The sequence below is a fragment of the Oncorhynchus keta genome, chromosome 17 (assembly GCF_023373465.1).
Source record: "Oncorhynchus keta strain PuntledgeMale-10-30-2019 chromosome 17, Oket_V2, whole genome shotgun sequence".
Lineage (NCBI taxonomy): Eukaryota > Metazoa > Chordata > Actinopteri > Salmoniformes > Salmonidae > Oncorhynchus > Oncorhynchus keta.
This window is the reverse complement of record NC_068437.1, coordinates 8,533,981-8,555,197: the sequence shown is the minus strand read 5'-3', so window position 1 is coordinate 8,555,197 and position 21,217 is coordinate 8,533,981. Positions and strand designations below refer to the sequence as shown.

Here is a 21,217-nt window from a genome sequence, read left to right as displayed (position 1 = left end):
TATTTCCAGATGGGTGGAAACAGTATAGGGGAAACTCCACCTTGTCTATTAGAGTGAAGTGTAAATGGGAGTGGCTAAAGGGATGACTTGGGATTGGACATACAGACACCATCTCATCTCGTGTGCGTGTATTGTGTGTGTGTGCTTCTGAGGGCTAAAAAGTCACCTGCGGTCTAGAAGGTCTGTCCGACTGTGCAGGATGAGGTCAGGGACACAGCTGTCATCCCCCTCGCAGCCATTCCAGAAAGGGATCTACAGAGAGATATCAAATCAAAAATGTAAATACAAATGTTATTGGGCACATGCTTCATAAACAACTGGTGTGGACTAACAGTGAAATGTTTACTTATGGCCCCTTCCTAACAATGCAGAGATAAACAAAATAGAGAAATAATAGAAAGGTAAAACACGTAATAATTAAAGTAATAATAGATACACAATGAATAACAATAACTTGGCTATATACGAGGGTACCAGTACTGAGTCGACGTGCAGGGGTACGAGGTGATTGAGGTAGATATGTACATATAACTAAACTCAGCAACAACAACAAAAATGCCCCTTTTTCAGGACCCTGTCTTTCAAAGATAATTAATACAAATCCAAATAACTTCACAGATCTTCATTGTAAAGGGTTAAAAAACTTCTTAGGGGTAGAGTCTAGTTTCCTGAATTTCCGCCTGACTGACATGCACATTATTGTTGATTCGGCAGGCAAAAATCCGAAGATTTTTTTAGGTCCCAGTCTCTTATAATGGAAACCTATTGTTCCTATGCAATTCCGGCTCCCAGATTACAATTCCTATGGCTTCCACTAGATGTCAACAGTCTTTACTCAAGGTTTCAGGCTTGTTGTTTGAAAAACAAGCAAGAATTTTGATTTTTGGTGAGGAGAGCACCGGAACAATATACGTCTTTCGGCGCACGCTTGCTAATTTTGCTTTCCTATTGAACAGAGTACCTGAGGATTAAATAGAAATGCCGTTTGACTTGTTTGGACAAAGTTTAGTGGTAGCTTTTTAGACTCCTTTGTCTGCATGTTGAACGAGTGGATTACTGAAATCAATGAAGCCAACTTAACATACTTTTTGGGATATAAAAAATGATTTTATCTAACAAAACAACCATTCATGTTGTAGCTGGGACCCTTGGGATTGCAAACAGAGGGAGATCTTCAAAAGTAAGTGATTTACTTTATCTCATTTTGTGATTTTATGAAGCCTGTGCTGGTTGAAAAATATGTTGATCTGGGGTGCCGTCCTCAGATCACATGGTATGCTTTCGCCGTAAAGTCTATTGTAAATCGGACAATGCAGTTATATTAACAATAATTTCAGCTTTTAAATTATATAAGATACTTGTATGTTCATGAATGTTTAATATTATGATTATTTATTTGAATTGCGCGTCCTCTAATTTCATCGGATGTTGTCTGCTGGTGTCCTGCTAGCGGGATGCCTATCCCTAAGAAGTTTCCCATGCTTGTTCAATGAACCATAACTTTTTATGGCTGCAGGGGCAGTATTGAGTAGCTTGGATGAAAAGGTGCCCATTGTAAACGGCCAGCTCATCAGTCTCAGTTGCTAATATATGCATATTATTATTAGTATTGGATAGAAAACACTCTGATGTTTCTAAAACTGTTTGAATTACGTCTGTGAGTATAACAGAACTCATATTGCAGGCAAAAACCAGAGAAATTCCACTTCCTGTTTGGATTTTTTCTTATCTTCAACCAAGCTCTCATTGAAATTACAGTGAGATATGGATGAGTTTTCAATTCCTACGCCTTCCACTAGATGTCAACAGTCAATAGAACTTTGTCTGAGTCTAATGTGAAGGGGGGTTGAATGAGACAGGAAATACTGCCACCACTGCCACCAGTTGACCATGCTTTCACCATGCACGTTCACAGGGGAAGGACCTGCGTTCCACCGGTCATCTGAAGTCATTCTAATTCTCCGGTTGGAATATTGTTCAAGATATATGTAAACAACATTCTAAAGATTGATTCAGTACATCGTTTGACATGTTTCTACTGACTGTTACGGAACTTTTGGACATTTCGTCACGTTATAGTGGACACGCTTTGTGACTTTGGAATTGTTTACCAAACGCTCTAACCAAAGTAGCTAATTAGACATAAATAACAGACATTTTAGAAAAATCAAGCATTTATTGTGGACCTGTGATTCCTAGGATTGCATTCTGATGAAGTTCATCAAACTAGGGAAACATTATCATGTATTTTATGGTTTCTGTTGACTCCAACATGGAGGCGAATTTGGCTACTGTTCTGAGCTCCGTATCAGATTATTGCATGGTGTGCTTTTTCCGTAAACTTTTTTAAAAATCGGACACAGCGGTTGCATTAAGGAGAGGTATAATCTATAATTCCATGTGTATAACTTGTATTATCATCTACATTTATGATGAGTATTTCTGTTGAAATGATGTGGCTATGCAAAATCACTTGATGTTTTTGGAACTAGTGAATCTAATACGCCAATGTAAACTCAGATTTTTTTATATAAATATGAACTTTATCAAACAAAACATGCATGTATTGTGTAACATGAAGTCCTATGAGTGTCATCTGATGAAGATAATTCAAGGTTAGTGATTAATTTTATCTCTATTTTGTTGTGAATGCTATATTTTGCTGGAAAATGGCTGTGCTTATTGTGGTTTGGTGGAGACCTAACATAATCGTTTGTAGTGCTTTTGCTGAAAAGCATATTTGAAATTGGACACTTTGGTGGGATTAACAACAAGATTACCTTTAAAATGATATCAGACACATGTATGTTTTAGGAATTGTAATTCTGAGATTTCTGTGGTTTGAATTTGGCGTCCTCTATTTTCACTGGTAGTCGTCATATCGATCCCGTTAGCGGGATTGCAGCCATAACACGATAAACAATTAATGAACATGCACCTGTGGAACGGTTGTTAAGACACTAACAGCTTACAGACGGTAGGCAATTAAGGCCACAGTTATGAAAACGTAGGACACTAAAGAGGCCTTTCTACTGACTCTGAATAACACCAAAAGAAAGATGCCCAGGGTCCCTGCTCATCTGCGTGAACATGCCTTAGGCATGCTGCATGGAGGCATGAGGACTGTAGATGTGGCCAGGGCAATAAATTGCAATGTCCGTACTGTGAGATGCCTAAGACAGCGCTACAGGGAGACAGGACGGACAGCCGATCGTCCTTGCAGTGGAAGACCACGTGTAACAACAGGTACAGGTACAGGATAGCAACAGCAACTGCCCGAGTTATCCTAGGAACGCAAAATCCCTCCATCAGTGCTCAGACGGTCCGCAATAGGCTGAGAGTGGCAGAAATGAGGGCTTGTAGGCCTGTTGTAAGGCAGGTCCTCATGAGACCTGCAACATTGTCCTGTAACATCACCTGCAACATTGTCGTTTATGGGCAAAAACCCACCATCGCTGGACCAGACAGGACTGGCAAAAAGTGCTCTTCATTGACGAGTCGTGGTTTTGTCTCACCAGGGGTGATGGTCAGATTTGCGTTTATTGTCGAAGGAATAAGCGTTACACCGAGGCCTGTACTCTGGAGCGGGATCGATTTGGAGGTGGAGGGTCCGTCATGGTCTGGGGCGATGTGTCACAGCATCATCGGACTCAGCTTGTTGTCAAGCTTGTTGTCAGGCAATCTCAACGCTGTGCTTTACAGGGAAGACATCCTCCTCCCTTATGTGGTACCCTTCCTGCAGGCTCATCCTGACATGACCCTCCAGCATGACAATGCCACCATAGTGCTCATTCTGTGCGTGATTTCCTGCAAGACAGGAATGTCAGTGTTCTGCCATGGCCAGCGAAGAGCACGGATTTCAATCCCATTGAGCACGTCTGGGACCTGTTGGATCTGAGGGTGAGGGCTAGGGCCATTCCCCCAGAAATGTCTGGGAACTTGCAAGTGCCTTGGTGGAAGGTGCAGTCCATCTGGTGCAGTCCGTGAGGAGGAGAAGCACTGCAGTACTTAATGCGGCTGGTGGCCACACCAGATACTGATAGTTTCTTTTAATTTTGATCCCCCCCTTTGTTCATGGACACATTATTCCATTTCTGTTAGTCACATGTCTGTGGAACTTGATCAGTTTATGTCTCAGTTGTTGAATCTTGTTATGATCATTCAAATATTTACACATGTTAAGTTTGCTGAAAATTAACGCAGTTGACAGTGAGAGGATGTTTCTTTTTTTGCTGAGTTTAGGAATAAAGTGACAGATGGTTAACAGTAGCAGCATCGTATGTGCTGAGTCAAAAGGTTTGTGCAAAAAGGGTCAAGCGTCAATAGCCTGAGTAGCTATTTGGTTAACTATTTAACTAACTATTTAGCAGTCTTGTGGCTTGGGGGTTAAAGCTGTTCAGGGTCCTGCAGAGATAGTAGGATATTTAGTGTAATAAATTGGTGTAAAGCCAAATAGCAATGCCTCTCTTCATCAAAAGTATGTATCAGAATCAGTACACCAGTACAAAGGTTACAATGGCGCCGACTGAGAAGGCTGCCTCGCTTCTAGTCCTTAGGAAACTTTGCAGTATTTTCTTTTCACAATCAAATGCAGACCGTTTTATCTTCCAAGAGAATTCTCTTTGGTTAGTGTCACAGCCATGTATATACCCCCTCAAGCTGATACCACGGTGGGCCTCAAGGAACATCACTGGACTTTATGTAATCTGGAAATCATATATCCTTAGGCTTTATTTATTGTAGCTGGGGATTTTATCAAAGCAAATTTGAGGAAAAGGCTACCTATATTCTATCAGCATATCGACTGTAGCACTGAACCATTGTTACTCTAACTTCCATGATGCATACAAGGCCCTCCCCCGCCCTCCTTTCAGCAAATCCGATCATGACTCCATTTTGCTATAGGCAGAAACTCAATCAGGAAGTACCCGTACCAAGGACTATTCAACGCTGGTCTGACCAATCGCAATCCACGCTTCAAGATAGTTTTGATCACATGGACTGGGATATGTTACGGGTAGCCTCAGAGAATAATATTTACATATACGCTGATTCGGTGAGTAAGTTTATAAGGAAGTGTATATGATATGTTGTACCCACTGTGATTATTAAAACCTACATATGTGGCAGGGTCTACAGACAACCACGTACTACAAAAGGAAAACCAGCCACTTCTCAGACAGCAACGTCTTGCTTCCAGACAAACTAAACACCTTCTTTGCCCACTTCGAGGATAATACAGTGCCACCGATGCAGCCCGCTACCAAAAGACTGTGGGCTCTCCTCCTCCGTGACCGACGTGAGTAAGACATTTAAACATGTTAACCCTCGCAAGGCTGCTGGCCCAAATGGCATACCTAGCCGCGTCCTCAGAGCATGCGCAGACCAGCTGGCTGGTGTCTTTACAGACATACCCACCTTTCCCTATCCCAGTCTGCTGTCCCAACATGCTTCAAGATGGCCACAATTGTTCCTGTACCCAAGAATGCAAAGGTAACTGAACTAAATTACTCACCTCAGTCCTAAAGGTAGTGGGCCAGCCGTGGTCCAGCACCGGGCCTTGGTCTGGACTCTGCAGACCTACCTTCACCACAAACACTATGGGATGGCCGTAGTCTGCAGTTTCCTGTTGGAGCAAGGTGGAAAGTCAACTGTAGAAATGTAATTACCCATTGCCTTAGTTTGAGGGTTCTTTTTCCATTCTAGAATTTCTATTTCTAGAATGGAAATAGTCTACTTCCTGCCACAACTAGTTTCAATACAGAACATGTATGTACAATGAAATGTATACAGTAATAATGAAGATTATGCAGAATTAAAACATGAACTGCTTTTACTTGCAGGTGCTTAGCCTGAGACTGTGCTCACTCACCTGAACATAGAAGTGGACATGTTCACAGGACTCCTCCCCGCGTTGTAGTGTCAGATTCCTTGACTGCTGTTGTCTGTCATTGTCGTCCAGCGATGCTCTGGGAGGGTGCCTCCTCTCGTCTATCAGCACCCTGTACCACACACCTAACCACACTCAGAGAGAGAGAGAGAGAGAGAAAGAGTGTGTGTGAGTGTAACAGTGGTGGTTCTGTTACTTCGATGACCATACTCACGGGTGGAGAAACCTTGTCTGAGACCTCAACAGATTTATTGGCTCCTTAGCCTGAGCCAATGCTTTGGCTTAGCGGGCTAATATGATGTTCTGCACACAGAAGACCCAGGTTCAAATCCCGTCAGTCACATGAGAAGACAACTGTCTAATGTTCATGTCCACTAAACTGTGTTGACAGGCTGTAAATGTTGGCACCTAGTGCTTTTAGATTATTTTAGGCTTGAATTATATGTCAGTGAGGGCTAGCTGTATGTAGCAGGCAATAAATATTCCCTCTCCATCTGTGGGCATGAATGAGATGAGGACACAGACTAGACTTTTTCATATTTTTCATTCCGGCTTCTCCTCTCACCATGGGCGGTCGTGGTAACAGGAGAATGCTGAATGGGAAAAGTGGAGGCACAGTATGTTGTGTCTGTCAGGTTCTGCTTTCATCTAAAAGTGGGTTTGAAAGTAGGCAACTCTATAACCCTGAGGTAAATCGGGAGATACGCTGCTCCACTTCTATGCGTGTCGAGATTGTGTGTGTGTGTGTGTGTGTGTGTGCCTGCGTGCATACACTCTTCTGTCTGATATAAACCAGACTAGGGGAAGGAGGGGAAAGGGAGGACTGAAAGGGAAGACAGAGACCGACACACTTTAAGCCCCTCTCCGTGGCTCGGCTCCGCTGAGTGATGCACTTTAAAGAGTTCCCCCGAGCCCCTGGGCTTAGGACATTAGGAAAAAGGTTTTCTTGAAAAAACGCACTGACCCGAGCCACACATCTGACAGGAATTACACACAGACACAACAACAACCACTAACCCTGGGGAGGTTTTTAAAAAATGTCACGTGACCCTCCCTTTGTACTGTAAAATAATGTGCACACCCTCCCCCTCATAAAATTAACTCTAAAATAATTATTACCACCACAATAAAAATAACTGTAGCAACCCTGTGTTTATAAACATCGACATGAGCACTTCAGCATTGTTTTATCGATCCCACGCAGGTCTACGGGCCAGAAGGTTGATGGTTTTCCAACCTCCACTGACAAGTGCACTCTCCCTGCCTGTCTCATTACACTAAGATCAGAGCCGGCTGCAGACAATGATCGGCTAGGGTGAAATCTGATTTAAAAAAAATATGTATGCTATATTTATAACTATAAACTAGGTGGTTTGAGCCCTGAATGCTGATTGGCTGACAGCCGTGCTATATCACGGGTATATCACGGCTTAATTATATACAATATTTGCAACAAAGTTTCCACCAACAGAATTCTGTGCCAATGCACCAAAAAACAGCCAATAAGCAATGCAAAACTGCTTACCGATTACTGACTGAGTGCTTCACCATGGTTTGCGTTTTCAACATCACAATCAAGTAGAATACAGTATGTCAATCTCGACAAACAGAAAAATACACCCCTCCCTACTCAGTATTGAAGGCTTGGCTTGACAATCTCCGAATGTCATGAAACTTTTTGGTGTGTTGGTGTTTTGTAAAGGATGTCTCGTTCCATTCCTCAAAGGAACGGTGCGCAGTTGGAATTATATTAGAGTGGAGTGGATGAATGTGTGCAGGTATCCTACAGGAGACTTTTGAAGTAACCTAATCAGATAGAAACATTGTGACTGGTTGTGTTTAATCCCACACATAAAAGGTAATACATTTAAACAGTTAAATGACAAACATTTTGGCTATATTGAAGCTTTAGGTTTGATGTCAAGGTTTGCGTCACTGAAGTCAATTGTACTCACTTGAAAACAATAATGCAAATATTCATTGCATTGTGGTGTTGTAGGCTAGTCTAGATAGCATAATTGTATTGTCCCCAAGGCCATACAAATGTAATGAATTGTTATATTGGAGGATATTTTTTTAAAGTGAGGCGAGCCAGCGAAAAAACATATTATAATAAAACATTTAAAAAAGTTGTACCCCTTGTAATAGCAACATTTGTACAACACCTAACAACCTCACCAAGAGATTTTAGCCTTTTGGTATTCCCACTTCTGACACTGCGTGACAAACAGCAGGACAAGGAAATGAAATCGGGTCACTGGCATGAAAGGCAAACACCCTATGCATTGTGCCAATAGGGTTAACCCATTAGGTAGGAATTGTGTCATGGCTCATATTGCGAGGATTGTGACAGTTTAATGGTTTTGGAATGACAGTCACAGGGACCAGGGTATGAATCCAAGCCAGGGTAACCCCCTTCACTATATTGGTGTCAGGTGTTGGAGAGCACCATTGAAAGCATGTCCCAGCTGAGTTTTAGTCACAGTACATTTGTGATGGCAGAGTACAGAGACGTCATGCCCATAGGGGGCACAGATTTGTCCATTTCTTTATTTGATTATTTCTTCATTTTATTTACATTTTGTTGTTCCTCTGTAATACTACTAGTCACCTAGTCATTTTATAAAGTTGGCCGTAGCCAATTTGAGGTTCCCAATCTCATAACTCATAACTAGCTACCAAGAAGCAATTGCAGTCTATTAATAACGTGAGAGTAGCTAGCTTGCTTATCTTAGCTGGGATGCTTGCTAGCAGGGTTAGTAGACTTTAGAAAAGCAAGCAATAACTAAATGTACTGAATGTACTTTTAATCTTTTACACAGATTTGAGAAGAGATGCAGAGAAGCATATTTTGTTTCTTAAAAAAAAAAAGAACCAACAGTCAGGAGGATACAGACAGCTCAAGGGATATGCTTTGATATGCAATAAAATATACTTTTATTCTATTTTTATTTTTTTATAAAAAAACAACATATAATCAACTATCATTATGACTCTAAATTGCAGGAACAACTGTTTCAGGTGTTCAAAAATTCCCAAAAGACCCTGACAGAGTATGCAAAACAAATGTGCACCCGATACTGTATATATATACTATATATACTATACCTTACCTTTAGGAGTGTTTACTTCAGGCTGATTACTAGCATCTATTGAGTTGAAATGTCCCATAAATGTCACGACTTCCTCCAAAGTCGGTCCCTCTCCTAGTTCGGGCGACATTCGGAGGTCGACTTCACCGGTCTTCTAGCCATCGCCAATCCACCTTTCATTTTCCATTTGTTTTGTCTTGTCTTCCCACACACCTGGCTTCAATTCCATCATTACATGTTGTATATTTAACCCTCTGTTCCCCCCATGTCCTTGACGGAATTGTTTATTGTAAGTGTTTGTGCACGTTATGTCTGGCGTGCATCGGGTTTTGTACCCATTATTTCATTGTTCTGTTTTCCGGTGTTTTTTATGATTAAACTGCGCCGTTGGAAACACAGTTTTTGCTCTCCTGTGCCTGACTTCTCTGCCGCGAGTACGCACCCCTTAGAGAATTCCGGACCAAACTTATGGAGTCAGCAGGAGCAGGTAGCCCGGGTATAGGGGTGGAGGAGCGCGTCCGGGAGCACGCAGCAATGCTCCACCATCTTGGCACCGTCATGGACCGCGTTGTCCAGACAATGGACCTCCACCAGCACAGCCGGGGTCTCCACTACGCTCCCCTCCTTCTCCTAGTCCCAGTGGGATTTGTCTCTCCTTTCCGCAGGAATACGATGGGATGGCTGCGAACTGCCACGGATTCTTCTTGCAGCTGGACTTATACCTGGCAACCGTCCACCCGGCTCCTTCGGCCTTGAGAGGGTGTCCGCCTTCGTCTCCTGCCTCACCGGGAAAGCCCTGGAGTGGGCCAACGCCGTATGGAGGGAGGGAGATGCAGCGTTGGACCAGTTTGAGGAGTTCACCCCCCGCTTCTGGGCAGTCTTCAACCACCCGCCCGAGGGTAGAGCAGCGGGTGAACGCCTCTTCCATCTGAGACAGGGGACGAGGAGCGTCCAGGAGTTCACCCTGGAGTTTCGATCCCTGGCTGCCTGGGCGGGATGGAACGACAGGGCCCTGATCCATCCGGCTGGATAACCTGCTGGCTACCCGCGGACGTTCAGATCGGGGTCTGTTGGTTCCATTCCCTGTACCCCCTCTCCGATACCCATGGAGCTGGGAGGGGCGGTGCGCAGGGAGACCGGAGGGGGTTCCAGCTCGTGCACCATCTGTGGCCGCAGAGGTCACACTGCCGTTCGATGCCGGGTTGGTTCCTCTGGGTATCGAGGTAGCAGGCAGGGCACTCTGGCGTCACCCCAGGTGAGCCGGCACCATTTTCACCCAGAGCCCTCTGTCACACATATGTTTGTTTATGTCACTTTTCCTGAGTTTTCCACGCATTCCCAGCATAAGGCGCTCGTCGATTCAGGCGTGGCTGGGAATTTTATAGATAGATTGTTCGCCCATAGTATTGGGATCCCCATTGTTCCCGTGGCTGTGCTCTTCCCCGTTCACGCCTTAGATAGTCGACCATTAGGGTCAGGGTTGATCAGGGAGGCCACCACTCCTCTGGATATGGTGACGCAGGGGGGTAACAAGGAGAGAATTAGTCTCTTCCTTATTGACTCTCCTGCGTTTCCCGTGGTGCTTGGCCTACCCTGGTTAGCTTGTCATGACCCCACTGTTTCTTGGCCACAGAGAGCTCTCACAGGGTGGTCGCGAGAGTGCTCGGGGAGGTGTTTAAGGGTTTCCGTTGGTGCTACTAAGATGGAAAGTCCAGACCAGGTCTCCACCTTGCGCATTCCCCCTGAATATGTCTCTCAAAATTGACGGGGCAATTGCGCGATAAATCTCCTGGTAGACGCTGCACTTCCCAGGAGTCACGTGTATCCCCTCTGGGGCGGCAGGGTAGCCTAGTGGTTAGAGCATTGGACTAGTAACCGGAAGGTTGCAAGTTCAGACCCCGAGCTGACAAGGTACAAATCTGTCGTTTGAAGTTTACTCCCTTGAACAGGCAGTAAACCCACTGTTCCTAGGCCGTCATTGAAAATAAGAATTTGTTTATTATTATTTATTATTATATATATTATTCTTAACTGACATGCCTAGTTAAATAAATGTAAAATAAAAAATTAAAATTAAAACAGGTGGAGACGGAGGCTATGGAAACATATGTCTCCGAATCCCTGCGTCAGGGGTACATTCGGTCCTCCACTTCAACCGCCTCCTCGTGTTTCTTTTTTGTGAAGAAGAAGGAGGGAGGCCTGCGCCCGTGTATTGACTATCGGGGTCTGAATCAAATCGTGAGGTATAGTTACCCGCTACTGCTCATAGCCACAGCGATTGAGTCAATGCACAGGGCGCGCTTCTTCACCAAACTAGATCTCAGGAGCGTTTACACCCTGGTGCGTATCCAGGAGGGAGATGAGTGGAAGACGGCTTTCAGTACCACCTCAGGGCACTATGAGTACCTCGTCATGCCGTACGGGTTGATGAATGCGTCATCAGTCTTCCAGGCCTTTGTAGACAAGATTTTCAGGGACCTGCAAGGACAGGGTGTAGTGGTGTATATTGATGACATTCTGATATTCTCCGCAACACGCGCAGAGCATGTGTCCCTGGTGCGCAGGGTGCTTGGTCGCCTGTTGGAGCAATACCTGTACTTCAAGGCTGAGAAGTGCCTGTTCTTCCAGCAGTCTGTCTCCTTCCGAGGGTACCACATTTCCACCTCAGGAGTGGAGATGGAGAGTGACTGCATTTCCACCTCAGGAGTGGAGATGGAGAGTGACCGCATTTCCACCTCAGGAGTGGAGATGGAGAGTGACTGCATTTCCATCTCAGGAGTGGAGATGGAGAGTGACTGCATTTCCACCTCAGGAGTGGAGATGGAGAGTGACTGCATTTCCACCTCAGGAGTGGAGATGGAGAGTGACCGCATTTCCACCTCAGGAGTGGAGATGGAGAGTGACTGCATTTCCACCTCAGGAGTGGAGATGGAGAGTGACTGCATTTCCACCTCAGGAGTGGAGATGGAGAGTGACCACCTCAGCATTTCCACCTCAGGAGTGGAGATGGAGAGTGACTGCATTTCCACCTCAGGAGTGGAGATGGAGAGTGACTGCATTTCCACCTCAGGAGTGGAGATGGAGAGTGACCGCATTTCCACCTCAGGAGTGGAGATGGAGAGTGACCGCATTTCCACCTCAGGAGTGGAGATGGAGAGTGACCGCATTTCCACCTCAGGAGTGGAGATGGAGAGTGACCGCATTTCCACCTCAGGAGTGGAGATGGAGAGTGACCGCATTTCCACCTCAGGAGTGGAGATGGAGAGTGACTGCATTTCAGCCACCACGTAAAGGAGGTGCAGAGGTTGTTAGGGTTTGCCAACTAACGGAGGTTTATCTGGGGTTTTGGTCAGGTAGCGGCTCCCATTACCTCACTGCTGGAGGGGGGACAGTGCGTTTGCAGTGGTCGGCTGAGGTGGACAGGGCTTTTGGTCACCTGAGGGCTCTGTTTACCTCTGCTCACGTGCTGGCCCACCCGGATCCCTCTTTGGCATGTCTGAGGCTGGGATAGGAGCTGTGCTCTCTGCACGTTATGTCTGGTGTGCGTTGGGTTTTGTACCCATTTATTGATTGTTCTGTTTTCCGGTGGTTTTTATTATTATTTATTATTTTGCTCTCCTGCGCCTGACTTCTCTGCCGCCAGTACGCACCCCTTACATACATAAATTGAATGTCCAAATCCATTTAAAGTATCTACTGTACAAAATGAATTTTGCAGGGGCACAATTTGAAAGGAAGGCTACAGCAAAAACAAAATCATTTTACTGTTTGCGATTCACAAATTATTATTTTGATTCCCATGATTCAAATCATCGCATTTTAACCGAACCCCAACTACTGCAATGGTGAAGCACATCATTCAATTAGTCTAAAATAATCATTTAAAAATAAGTGATTCATGTTAATGAAATTTACTCACTATTTTATTTTTTACTATTTTGAGAAATGCGAAGAGGGGAATCAATTATACAGTAAATGTCATTTATATGGCCTAAACAAGATCAATAGGGGAGCTTTTTGAGCTGCCTGTCTCATGTCTTGACTGTTCTTTCATGTGCAATGACACAGCTGGCCTCTCCGCTGCCTATCAGCTATTCCTTTATGTTCTTGTGGATTGATATAGAAAATTGGTGCAGATTTGAATAATTTTACGTGTGGTATGATTGCTAGTTAACCTATTGCAGATCTTGACAAACGATCCACCTACCACTATTGTCACTATGGGTAGAGGGCAGGATAGATTTGACTATATAGTAAGTGCTCAGAAAGCGTAGTGCATAAGGGAACTACCAAAACACCTTGATAGGGAAGTTGCATGCGGGCAGAAATGTAGGTCCTATTTTGAAGCCACACATTGGTGGGACATTGGGGTGAGTTTTGCACGTACAACGTAAAAGTGAAAAGTGCTGCACTGTATAAATGCAAACCGCATTGTTGTTTGTATTATGGCATTTTCATTTGAGAGGAGTGGTTACTAATCTTGGAGGATTAGTCCAAATGAGGACTAAAAGAGATCCAAATCAAATCACATCAGATAAAAAATCTCGAGTGTAATGGAGTGAGAACAAGGGGATCTTTATGTAAACAGCTCTGCTCTGAGGTACTTGAGGTTTTGTTGGTCTCATTGTGCACCCAAATCGTTACTGCAATAAGCAGTCAGAATCTAGTCAGAAAGCTCAATGAACCCAGAGTTAGGAGTCCCAACCAAGATCTACATGAAACCACATGTACGCACTAACACGCCACACACACGCTCATTCCAACACTTTTAATTCCGTAATAATGCCCAACTAGACCAAACACACCCACTCCATGGCTCTGCATCCGAGTCCTGGCATCCAGACTGATACACACGATGGCAGACATGCAGGTGACGTCCTTGCCTCCCCTGCGGCAGTCCTTGTTGAAGGTGTTGATCTTTTCCGGTTCAAAAGTCATTTTTCCTTGGATGCGCACCACACTGCGAGACCTGAGGGAAGAGAAGGGGCATGAGGGACATTATCAGTGTGTCAACGATGGGACTGCAATAGTATGGGAGTGTGTTGGGGTGAGTGTGTGTCACGAACCAGATCAGTACTGCTGCACCTAATGCGCCCACTGCCAAGTCCACCAACCCGTCTTCATTGACATCCATCATCCCATGAACACTGCGGCCAAAATACTGCAGACCAGCAGAGAAGCCTGCTGCTCCAATTCTCTGAGGGAGGGAGGGAGGGAGGGAGGGAGGAGGGAGGGAGGGAGGGAGGGAGGGAGGGAGAAAAAGCCAGTTAGTGAGACAGCAAAAAATACTTTTAGTATTGGTTATGAATAATCCACTGCATGACTAGGGGTTGTGTGCCACTGAGCTCACCTGTCTGTATTTGTGTTCTATGCCACTGAGCTGGCCGTAGAACAGGTAGATGGCCCCCTGGTGATCGTCCTCTAGAGGAGCTCCCACCACTACCTCACTGTACGAGTCACCATTCATATCAGGGATAGGGGCCATCGCTCCACCAAAACGAGAGTTCTGGGACTGGTCGGAGACCTCAAGTGTCCCTTCCAAAAGGAAATGGTTCTGTAGATAGAGAAAGAGAGAAATCTCGACAAGCCATTTCTGTATGGACCTTGCTTTGTGCACAGGGGCATTGTCATGCTGAATCAGGAATGGGCCTTCCCCAAACTGTTGACACAAAGTTGGAGGCACAGAATCGTTTAGAATGTCATTGTATGCTGTAGCGTTAAGGGGCCGAGCCCGAACCATGAAAAACATCCCCAGATCATTATTCCTCTTCCACCAAACTTTACAGGCGGCATTATGCATTAGGCAGGTAGCATTCTCCTGGCATCGCCAAACCCAGATTCGTCCATCGGACTACTTGATGGTGAATCGTGATTAATCACTCCAGAGAACACATTTCCACTGCTCCAGAGTTCAATGGCAGCGAGCTTTACATCACTCCAGCCGACGCTTGGCATTGCGCATGGTGATCAAATCAAATCAAATCAAATTTGATTTGTCACATACACATGGTTAGCAGATGTTAGTGCGAGTGTAGTGAAATGCTTGTGCTTCTAGTTCCGACAATGCAGTAATAACCAACAAGTAATCTAGCTAACAATTCCAAAACTATTACCTTATAGACACAAGTGTAAGGGGATAAAGAATAGGTACATAAAGATATATGAAAGAGTGATGGTACAGAGCGGCATAGGCAAGATACAGTAGATGGTATTGAGTGCAGTATATACATATGAGATGAGTATGTAAACAAAGTGGCATAGTTAAAGTGGCTAGTGATACATGTATTACATAAGGATGCAGTAGATGATATAGAGTACAGTATATACGTATACATATGAGATGAATAATGTAGGGTATGTAAACATTATATTAGGTAGCATTGTTTAAAGTGGCTAGTGATATATTTGACATCATTTCCCATCAATTCCAATTATTAAAGTGGCTGGAGTTGAGTCAGTGTGTTGGCAGCAGCCACTCAATGTTAGTGGTGGCTGTTTAACAGCCTGATGGCCTTGAGATAGAAGCTGTTTTTCAGTCTCTCGGTCCCAGCTTTGATGCACCTGTACTGACCTCGCAGTGACAGGCAGTGGTTCGGGTGATTGCTGTCCTTGATGATCTTTATGGCCTTCCTGTAACATCGGGTGGTGTAGGTGTCCTGGAGGGCAGGTAGTTTGCCCCCGGTGATGCGTTGTGCAGACCTCACTACCCTCTGGAGAGCCTTACGGTTGTGGGCGGAGCAGTTGCCGTACCAGGCGGTGATACAGCCCGACAGGATGCTCTCGATTGTGCATCTGTAGAAGTTTGTGAGTGCTTTTGGTGACAAGCCGAATTTCTTCAGCCTCCTGAGGTTGAAGAGGCGCTGCTGCGCCTTCTTCACGATGCTGTCTGTGTGGGTGGACCAATTCAGTTTGTCTGTGATGTGTACGCTGAGGAACTTAAAACTTACTACCCTCTCCACTACTGTTCCATCGATGTGGATAGGGGGGTGTTCCCTCTACTGTTTCCTGAAGTCCACAATCATCTCCTTAGTTTTGTTGACGTTGATTGTGAGGTTATTTTCCTGACACCACACTCCGAGGGCCCTCACCTCCTCCCTGTAGGCCGTCTCGTCGTTGTTGGTAATCAAGCCTACCACTGTTGTGTCGTCCGCAAACTTAATGATTGAGTTGGAGGCGTGCGTGGCCACGCAGTTGTGGGTGAACAGGGAGTACAGGAGAGGGCTCAGAACACACCCTTGTGGGGCCCCAGTGTTGAGGATCAGCGGGGTGGAGATGTTGTTGCCTACCCTCACCACCTGGGGGCGGCCCGTCAGGAAGTCGAGTACCCAGTTGCACAGGGCGGGGTCGAGACCCAGGGTCTCGAGCTTGATGACGAGCTTGGAGGGCACTATGGTGTTAAATGCCAAGCTGTAGTCGATGAACAGCATTCTCACATAGGTATTCCTCTTGTCCAGATGGGTTAGGGTAGTGTGCAGTGTGGTTGAGATTGCATCGTCTGTGGACCTATTTGGGCAGTAAGCAAATTGGAGTGGGTCTAGGGTGTCAGGTAGGGTGGAGGTGATATGGTCCTTGACTAGTCTCTCAAAGCACTTCATGATGACGGAAGTGAGTGCTACAGGGCGGTAGTTGTTTAGCTCAGTTACCTTGGCTTTCTTGGGAACAGGAACAATGGTGGCCCTCTTGAAGCATGTGGGAACAACAGACTTGGATAGGGATTGATTGAATATGTCCGTAAACACACCAGCCAGCTGGTCTGTGCATGCTCTGAGGGCGCGGCTGGGGATGCCGTCTCGGCCTGCAGCCTTGCGAGGGTTGACACATTTAAATGTTTTCCTCACGTCGGCTGCAGTGAAGGAGAGTCCGCATGTTTTAGTTGCGGGCAGTGTCAGTGGCACTGTATTGTCCTCAAAGCGGGCAAAAAAGTGATTTAGTCTGCCTGGGAGCAAGACATCCTGGTCCGTGACGGTGCTGGTTCTCTTTTTGTAATCCGTGATTGACTGTAGACCCTGCCACATACCTCTTGTGTCTGTGCCTTTGAATTGAGATTCTACTTTGTCTCTATACTGACGCTTAGCTTGTTTGATTGCCTTGTGGAGGGAATAGTTACACTGTTTGTATTCGGTCATGTTTCCAGTCACCTTGCCCTGATTAAAAGCAGTGGTTTGCGCTTTCAGTTTCACGCGAATGCTGCCATCAATCCACGGTTTCTGGTTTGGCAATGTTTTAATCGTTGCTTTGGGAACGACATCTTCAACGCACGTTCTAATGAACTCGCACACCGAATCAGCGTATTCGTCAATGTTGTCGTCTGACGCAATACGGAACATATCCCAGTCCACGTGATGGAAGCAGTCTTGGAGTGTGGAATCAGATTGGTCGGACCAGCGTTGAACAGACCTCAGCGCGGGAGCTTCTTGTTTTAGTTTCTGTCTGTAGGCAGGGATCAACAAAATGGAGTCGTCGTCAGCTTTTCCGAAAGGAGAGCGGGGCAGGGCCTTATATGCGTCGCGGAAGTTGGAATAGCAATGATCCAAGGTTTTTCCCACCCTGGTTGCGCAATCGATATGCTGATAAAATTTACGGAGTCTTGTTTTCAGATTAGCCTTGTTAAAATCCCCAGCTACAATGAATGCAGCCTCCGGATATATGGATTCCAGTTTGCAAAGAGTCAAATAAAGTTCGTTCAGAGCCATCGATGTGTCTGCTTGGGGGGGAATATATACGGCTGTGATTATAATCGAAGAGAATTCCCTTGGTAGATAATGCGGTCTACATTTGATTGTGAGGAATTCTAAATCAGGTGAACAGAAGGACTTGAGTTCCTGTATGTTGTTTTGGCCACACCACGTCCCGTTAACCATAAAGCATACGCCCCCGCCCCTCTTCTTACCAGAAAGATGTTTGTTTCTGTCGGCGCGATGCGTGGAGAAACCAGCTGGCTGCACCGTCTCTGGTAGCGTCTCTCCAGTGAGCCATGTTTCCGTGAAGCAAAGAACGTTACATCTTAGGCTTGTGTGCGGCTGCTCGGCCATGAAGCTCCCAATGAACAGTTATTGTGCTGACGTTGCTTCCAGAGGCAGTTTGGAACTCGGTAGTGAGTGTCGCAACCGAGGACAGGCAACTTTTACGCACTACGCGCTTCAGCACTCAGTGGTCCCATTCTGTGAGCTTGGGTGGCCTACCACTTCGCAGCTGAGTCGTTGTTGCTCCTAGAGATTTCCACTTCACAATAAAAGCACTTACAGTTGACCAGGGCAGCTCTAGCAGGGCAGAAATTTGATGAACTGACTTGTTGGAAAGGTGGCATCCTATGGCGGTGCCATGCTGAAAGTCACTGAGCTCTTTAGTTAGGTCATTCTACTGACAATCTTTGTCTATAGAGATTGCATGGCTGTGTGCTTTTTTAAAACCTGTCAGCAACAGGTGTTGCTGAAATAGCTAAATCCACTATTTTGAAGGGGTGTCCACATACTTGTGCATATATAGTGTTCATGTACACTCCGATTCACTTCTCCTGGTTCTCACCTGCTGAGTCACCCTGTAGATGTAGACCTTGCCCCTCTCCCAGCCCTTACTGAAGAACATGGGCGCTGCCACCAGGAGGAAGTCTGTCACACCGTCCCCATCGATGTCCAGAGGAGCTAGCTCACTCCCGTAGTATGACCCAATCTACAGACACACCAGATGACAAAGAGTCAAGCCATATGTGCTCTTCTAAAATGTGCAGAACAGTGATTCATTTATATCTATGCACATACAGCCCGAACCATATCACAATTTGAAAAGTGTTAAATTAACACAGTACAATTACCGCCCATAGCATCCAGTGAGGGGAAAACCCCATTCATATCAAGTCCATTTAATTGTCCTAATGGTATTTTTAGTCCATATACCCCACCAGCAAGGAAGGAGTGTAGGAGGGAAGGGGAGGCATGTGAGACCGGATGCACCACCTAACACATCCCAGCCGGACTAGCTTACTGTAAATCTTGCCCAAGTGGCCTCAGGCTACCTCAGAAAACACCACAGCAGCCGTAATTAATCCTAGAGGCGTACTGCATTTCTAATGTCCCCTCAGGAATGCGCAGCGCTGACTCTAGGACTCTACTCCTCCCTCCCTCCCTCTCCAAAACAACAGTCTGGTCTGACACAGTGGTTAGACCTTATTTACAGGGAGCCTGTTGCCCGGGGCGATGCGTCTGTGCTCAGTAGCATACCTTGTTTTGATTGGATGCATACAGATGAGAAGCACATGAGCCGATGAGACAAAGGCCATCTGGACCGGGCAGCCGAGTCTAGACCATAATGTAACGAAGACTCCAATGTGTCACACATGTGCACACACAAGCTTGAAACGTAGAGCCAGTGTGTGTGTGTGTGTGTGTGTGTGTGTGTGTGTGTGTGTGTGTGTGTGTGTGTGTGTGTGTGTGTGTGTGTGTGTGTGTGTGTGTGTGTGTGTGTGTGTGTGCGTGTGCGTGTGCGGGTGTGGGTGTGGGTGTCACTGTCAGTGTTGGTGTGTCTTGTTGATGTGTGTTTGTTTGTTTAAGCAAATCAACTCAAGCACCTGCCTGTAATGGTGTTACCCAATGTTCAGTCCTTGGCCCCTTGTATTAATCATTTATATCTCTTGGTGTGTCTCACCTGCTGGCCTTTGAGTGAGTGTAGGATGGTGAGGTTGCCATTGTTTCTCAGGGTAAAGATGATGACTTTGCCTGTGTGGTTGAAGCGAGGGGCTCCAGCAACATAGAGCTGCCTGCCTTTGGCCGACACCACTGAATTTACTGTGTAACCTGGGACATTGGACACAAGGACACACTTTCTGAAGGCACTGTCCAAAAGTTATGGGAGAGGGTGCAGTTATGGGTGTGCAGTGAGATAACCAATCGGTTGAACTGTATTTTCCTTGTCAATCATTTTGAAAAAATATTTTCTTAAAAATTGGAAATCAAGATGACCTTCCATCGTTAAGACAGTGAATGAATCAAATGCATTATTATCTAAATACAGAAAGATTTGGGCTCCAGAGTGAAACAAAATAGTACAATTTGAAGCCATATGGCATAAAGTATTACAAGCACTGGAGATATTCAAAGGATGAGAAATTAGACGGACAGAATAGGTAAAGAACTTGTCTGCTAAAATGTATGTGTGTAAATGTTAAGTTGTCTATTGTTTTTAAATTGTCAAAAAAGAAAAAGAAAACACACTATAGTATAGTACTGCATGCAATGTCAGACAGACTATTCATCCATCCATCTATTTATTCATATATCCACACACCCATTCATCTCTTTATTTATTAGTCTATGCATCCATCCATCTATCCATTCATCCATCTATCCATCTGTCCGTCCACCCACCCACCCACCCACCCATCCAGCCATCCACCTACACAATTCTACCTGCCCATCCAGTTCACTCACCCAAGTAGGCCCCATGGTTCTTCAGTTCTTCTGGGAACTCTTCTAGATAGGAGGACTTGGGTGGGACTACCTTCCCATGACGTGTCTCTTTCAGAACAGCCCCGTTCCAGTCATAGGCCCCCACGGCCCCCACCAATATGCCATCCTACAGGAACAAGCATTTTCACATCACTCGCCAAATACACATCTCTCATTAGGTCAATGTACTTCTTTCGCCACCGTACAAAGAGCTACCAAAGCAGAGAGTGATGATGGTGGACAGATATGTCTTTTATGAGAAATAATGGGTTGAACATTTGTCTTTTGAGTAAGTCCAATCCTTTCAGTGAGTTGATTTATTCTTTGGTAATTTTCCACTCCCTATCCTGTTTTTCTCTAATGGCAGGGTAGCCAAGTGGTTAGAGCGTTGGACTAGTAACCGGAAGGTTGCAAGTTCAAATCCCTGAGCTGACAAGGTACAAATCTGTCGTTCTGCCCCTAAACAGGCAGTTAATCCACTGTTCCTAGGCCGTCATTGAAAATAAGAATTTGTTCTTAACTGACTTGCCTAGTTAAATAAAGGTTCAACAAAATAAAAAAAGAGCACCGGGCAACAAGGAAACAAACGGCTTGGTTACACTTTACAACATGAATGCATCACCATCATTGCTAAACTTTCACAATAAAAACACGAGTACATTTAACAAACACACAGGTGGTGTTGAATGAACTATACACACACTGTCACACACAGATGTGAATGCACTGTACAGTATGTCATGTCCAGAGGTGAAAGTCATTCAACCGTGAGTTACACATCTCTCAGAGCAAGA

At 45.3% G+C, this 21,217-nt stretch overlaps 1 protein-coding gene across 2 annotated transcripts in view; it reads right to left on the bottom strand.

Moving 5' to 3' along the window:
- itga11b (integrin, alpha 11b) overlaps positions 1–21,217 on the bottom strand; it is a 91,807-nt gene that overhangs the window by 11,173 nt on the left and 59,417 nt on the right. For both annotated transcript variants that reach the window (XM_052465394.1, XM_052465395.1), the window contains 9 exons: positions 20,406–20,550; positions 19,624–19,772; positions 18,508–18,651; positions 14,333–14,536; positions 14,049–14,179; positions 13,788–13,951; positions 5,873–6,015; positions 5,516–5,626; positions 167–252 (listed from right to left, as the gene is read on the bottom strand). In XM_052465394.1, coding sequence (XP_052321354.1) covers positions 167–252; positions 5,516–5,626; positions 5,873–6,015; positions 13,788–13,951; positions 14,049–14,179; positions 14,333–14,536; positions 18,508–18,651; positions 19,624–19,772; positions 20,406–20,550 — 1,277 coding nt within the window. The remainder of the gene's footprint in view (positions 1–166; positions 253–5,515; positions 5,627–5,872; positions 6,016–13,787; positions 13,952–14,048; positions 14,180–14,332; positions 14,537–18,507; positions 18,652–19,623; positions 19,773–20,405; positions 20,551–21,217) is intronic.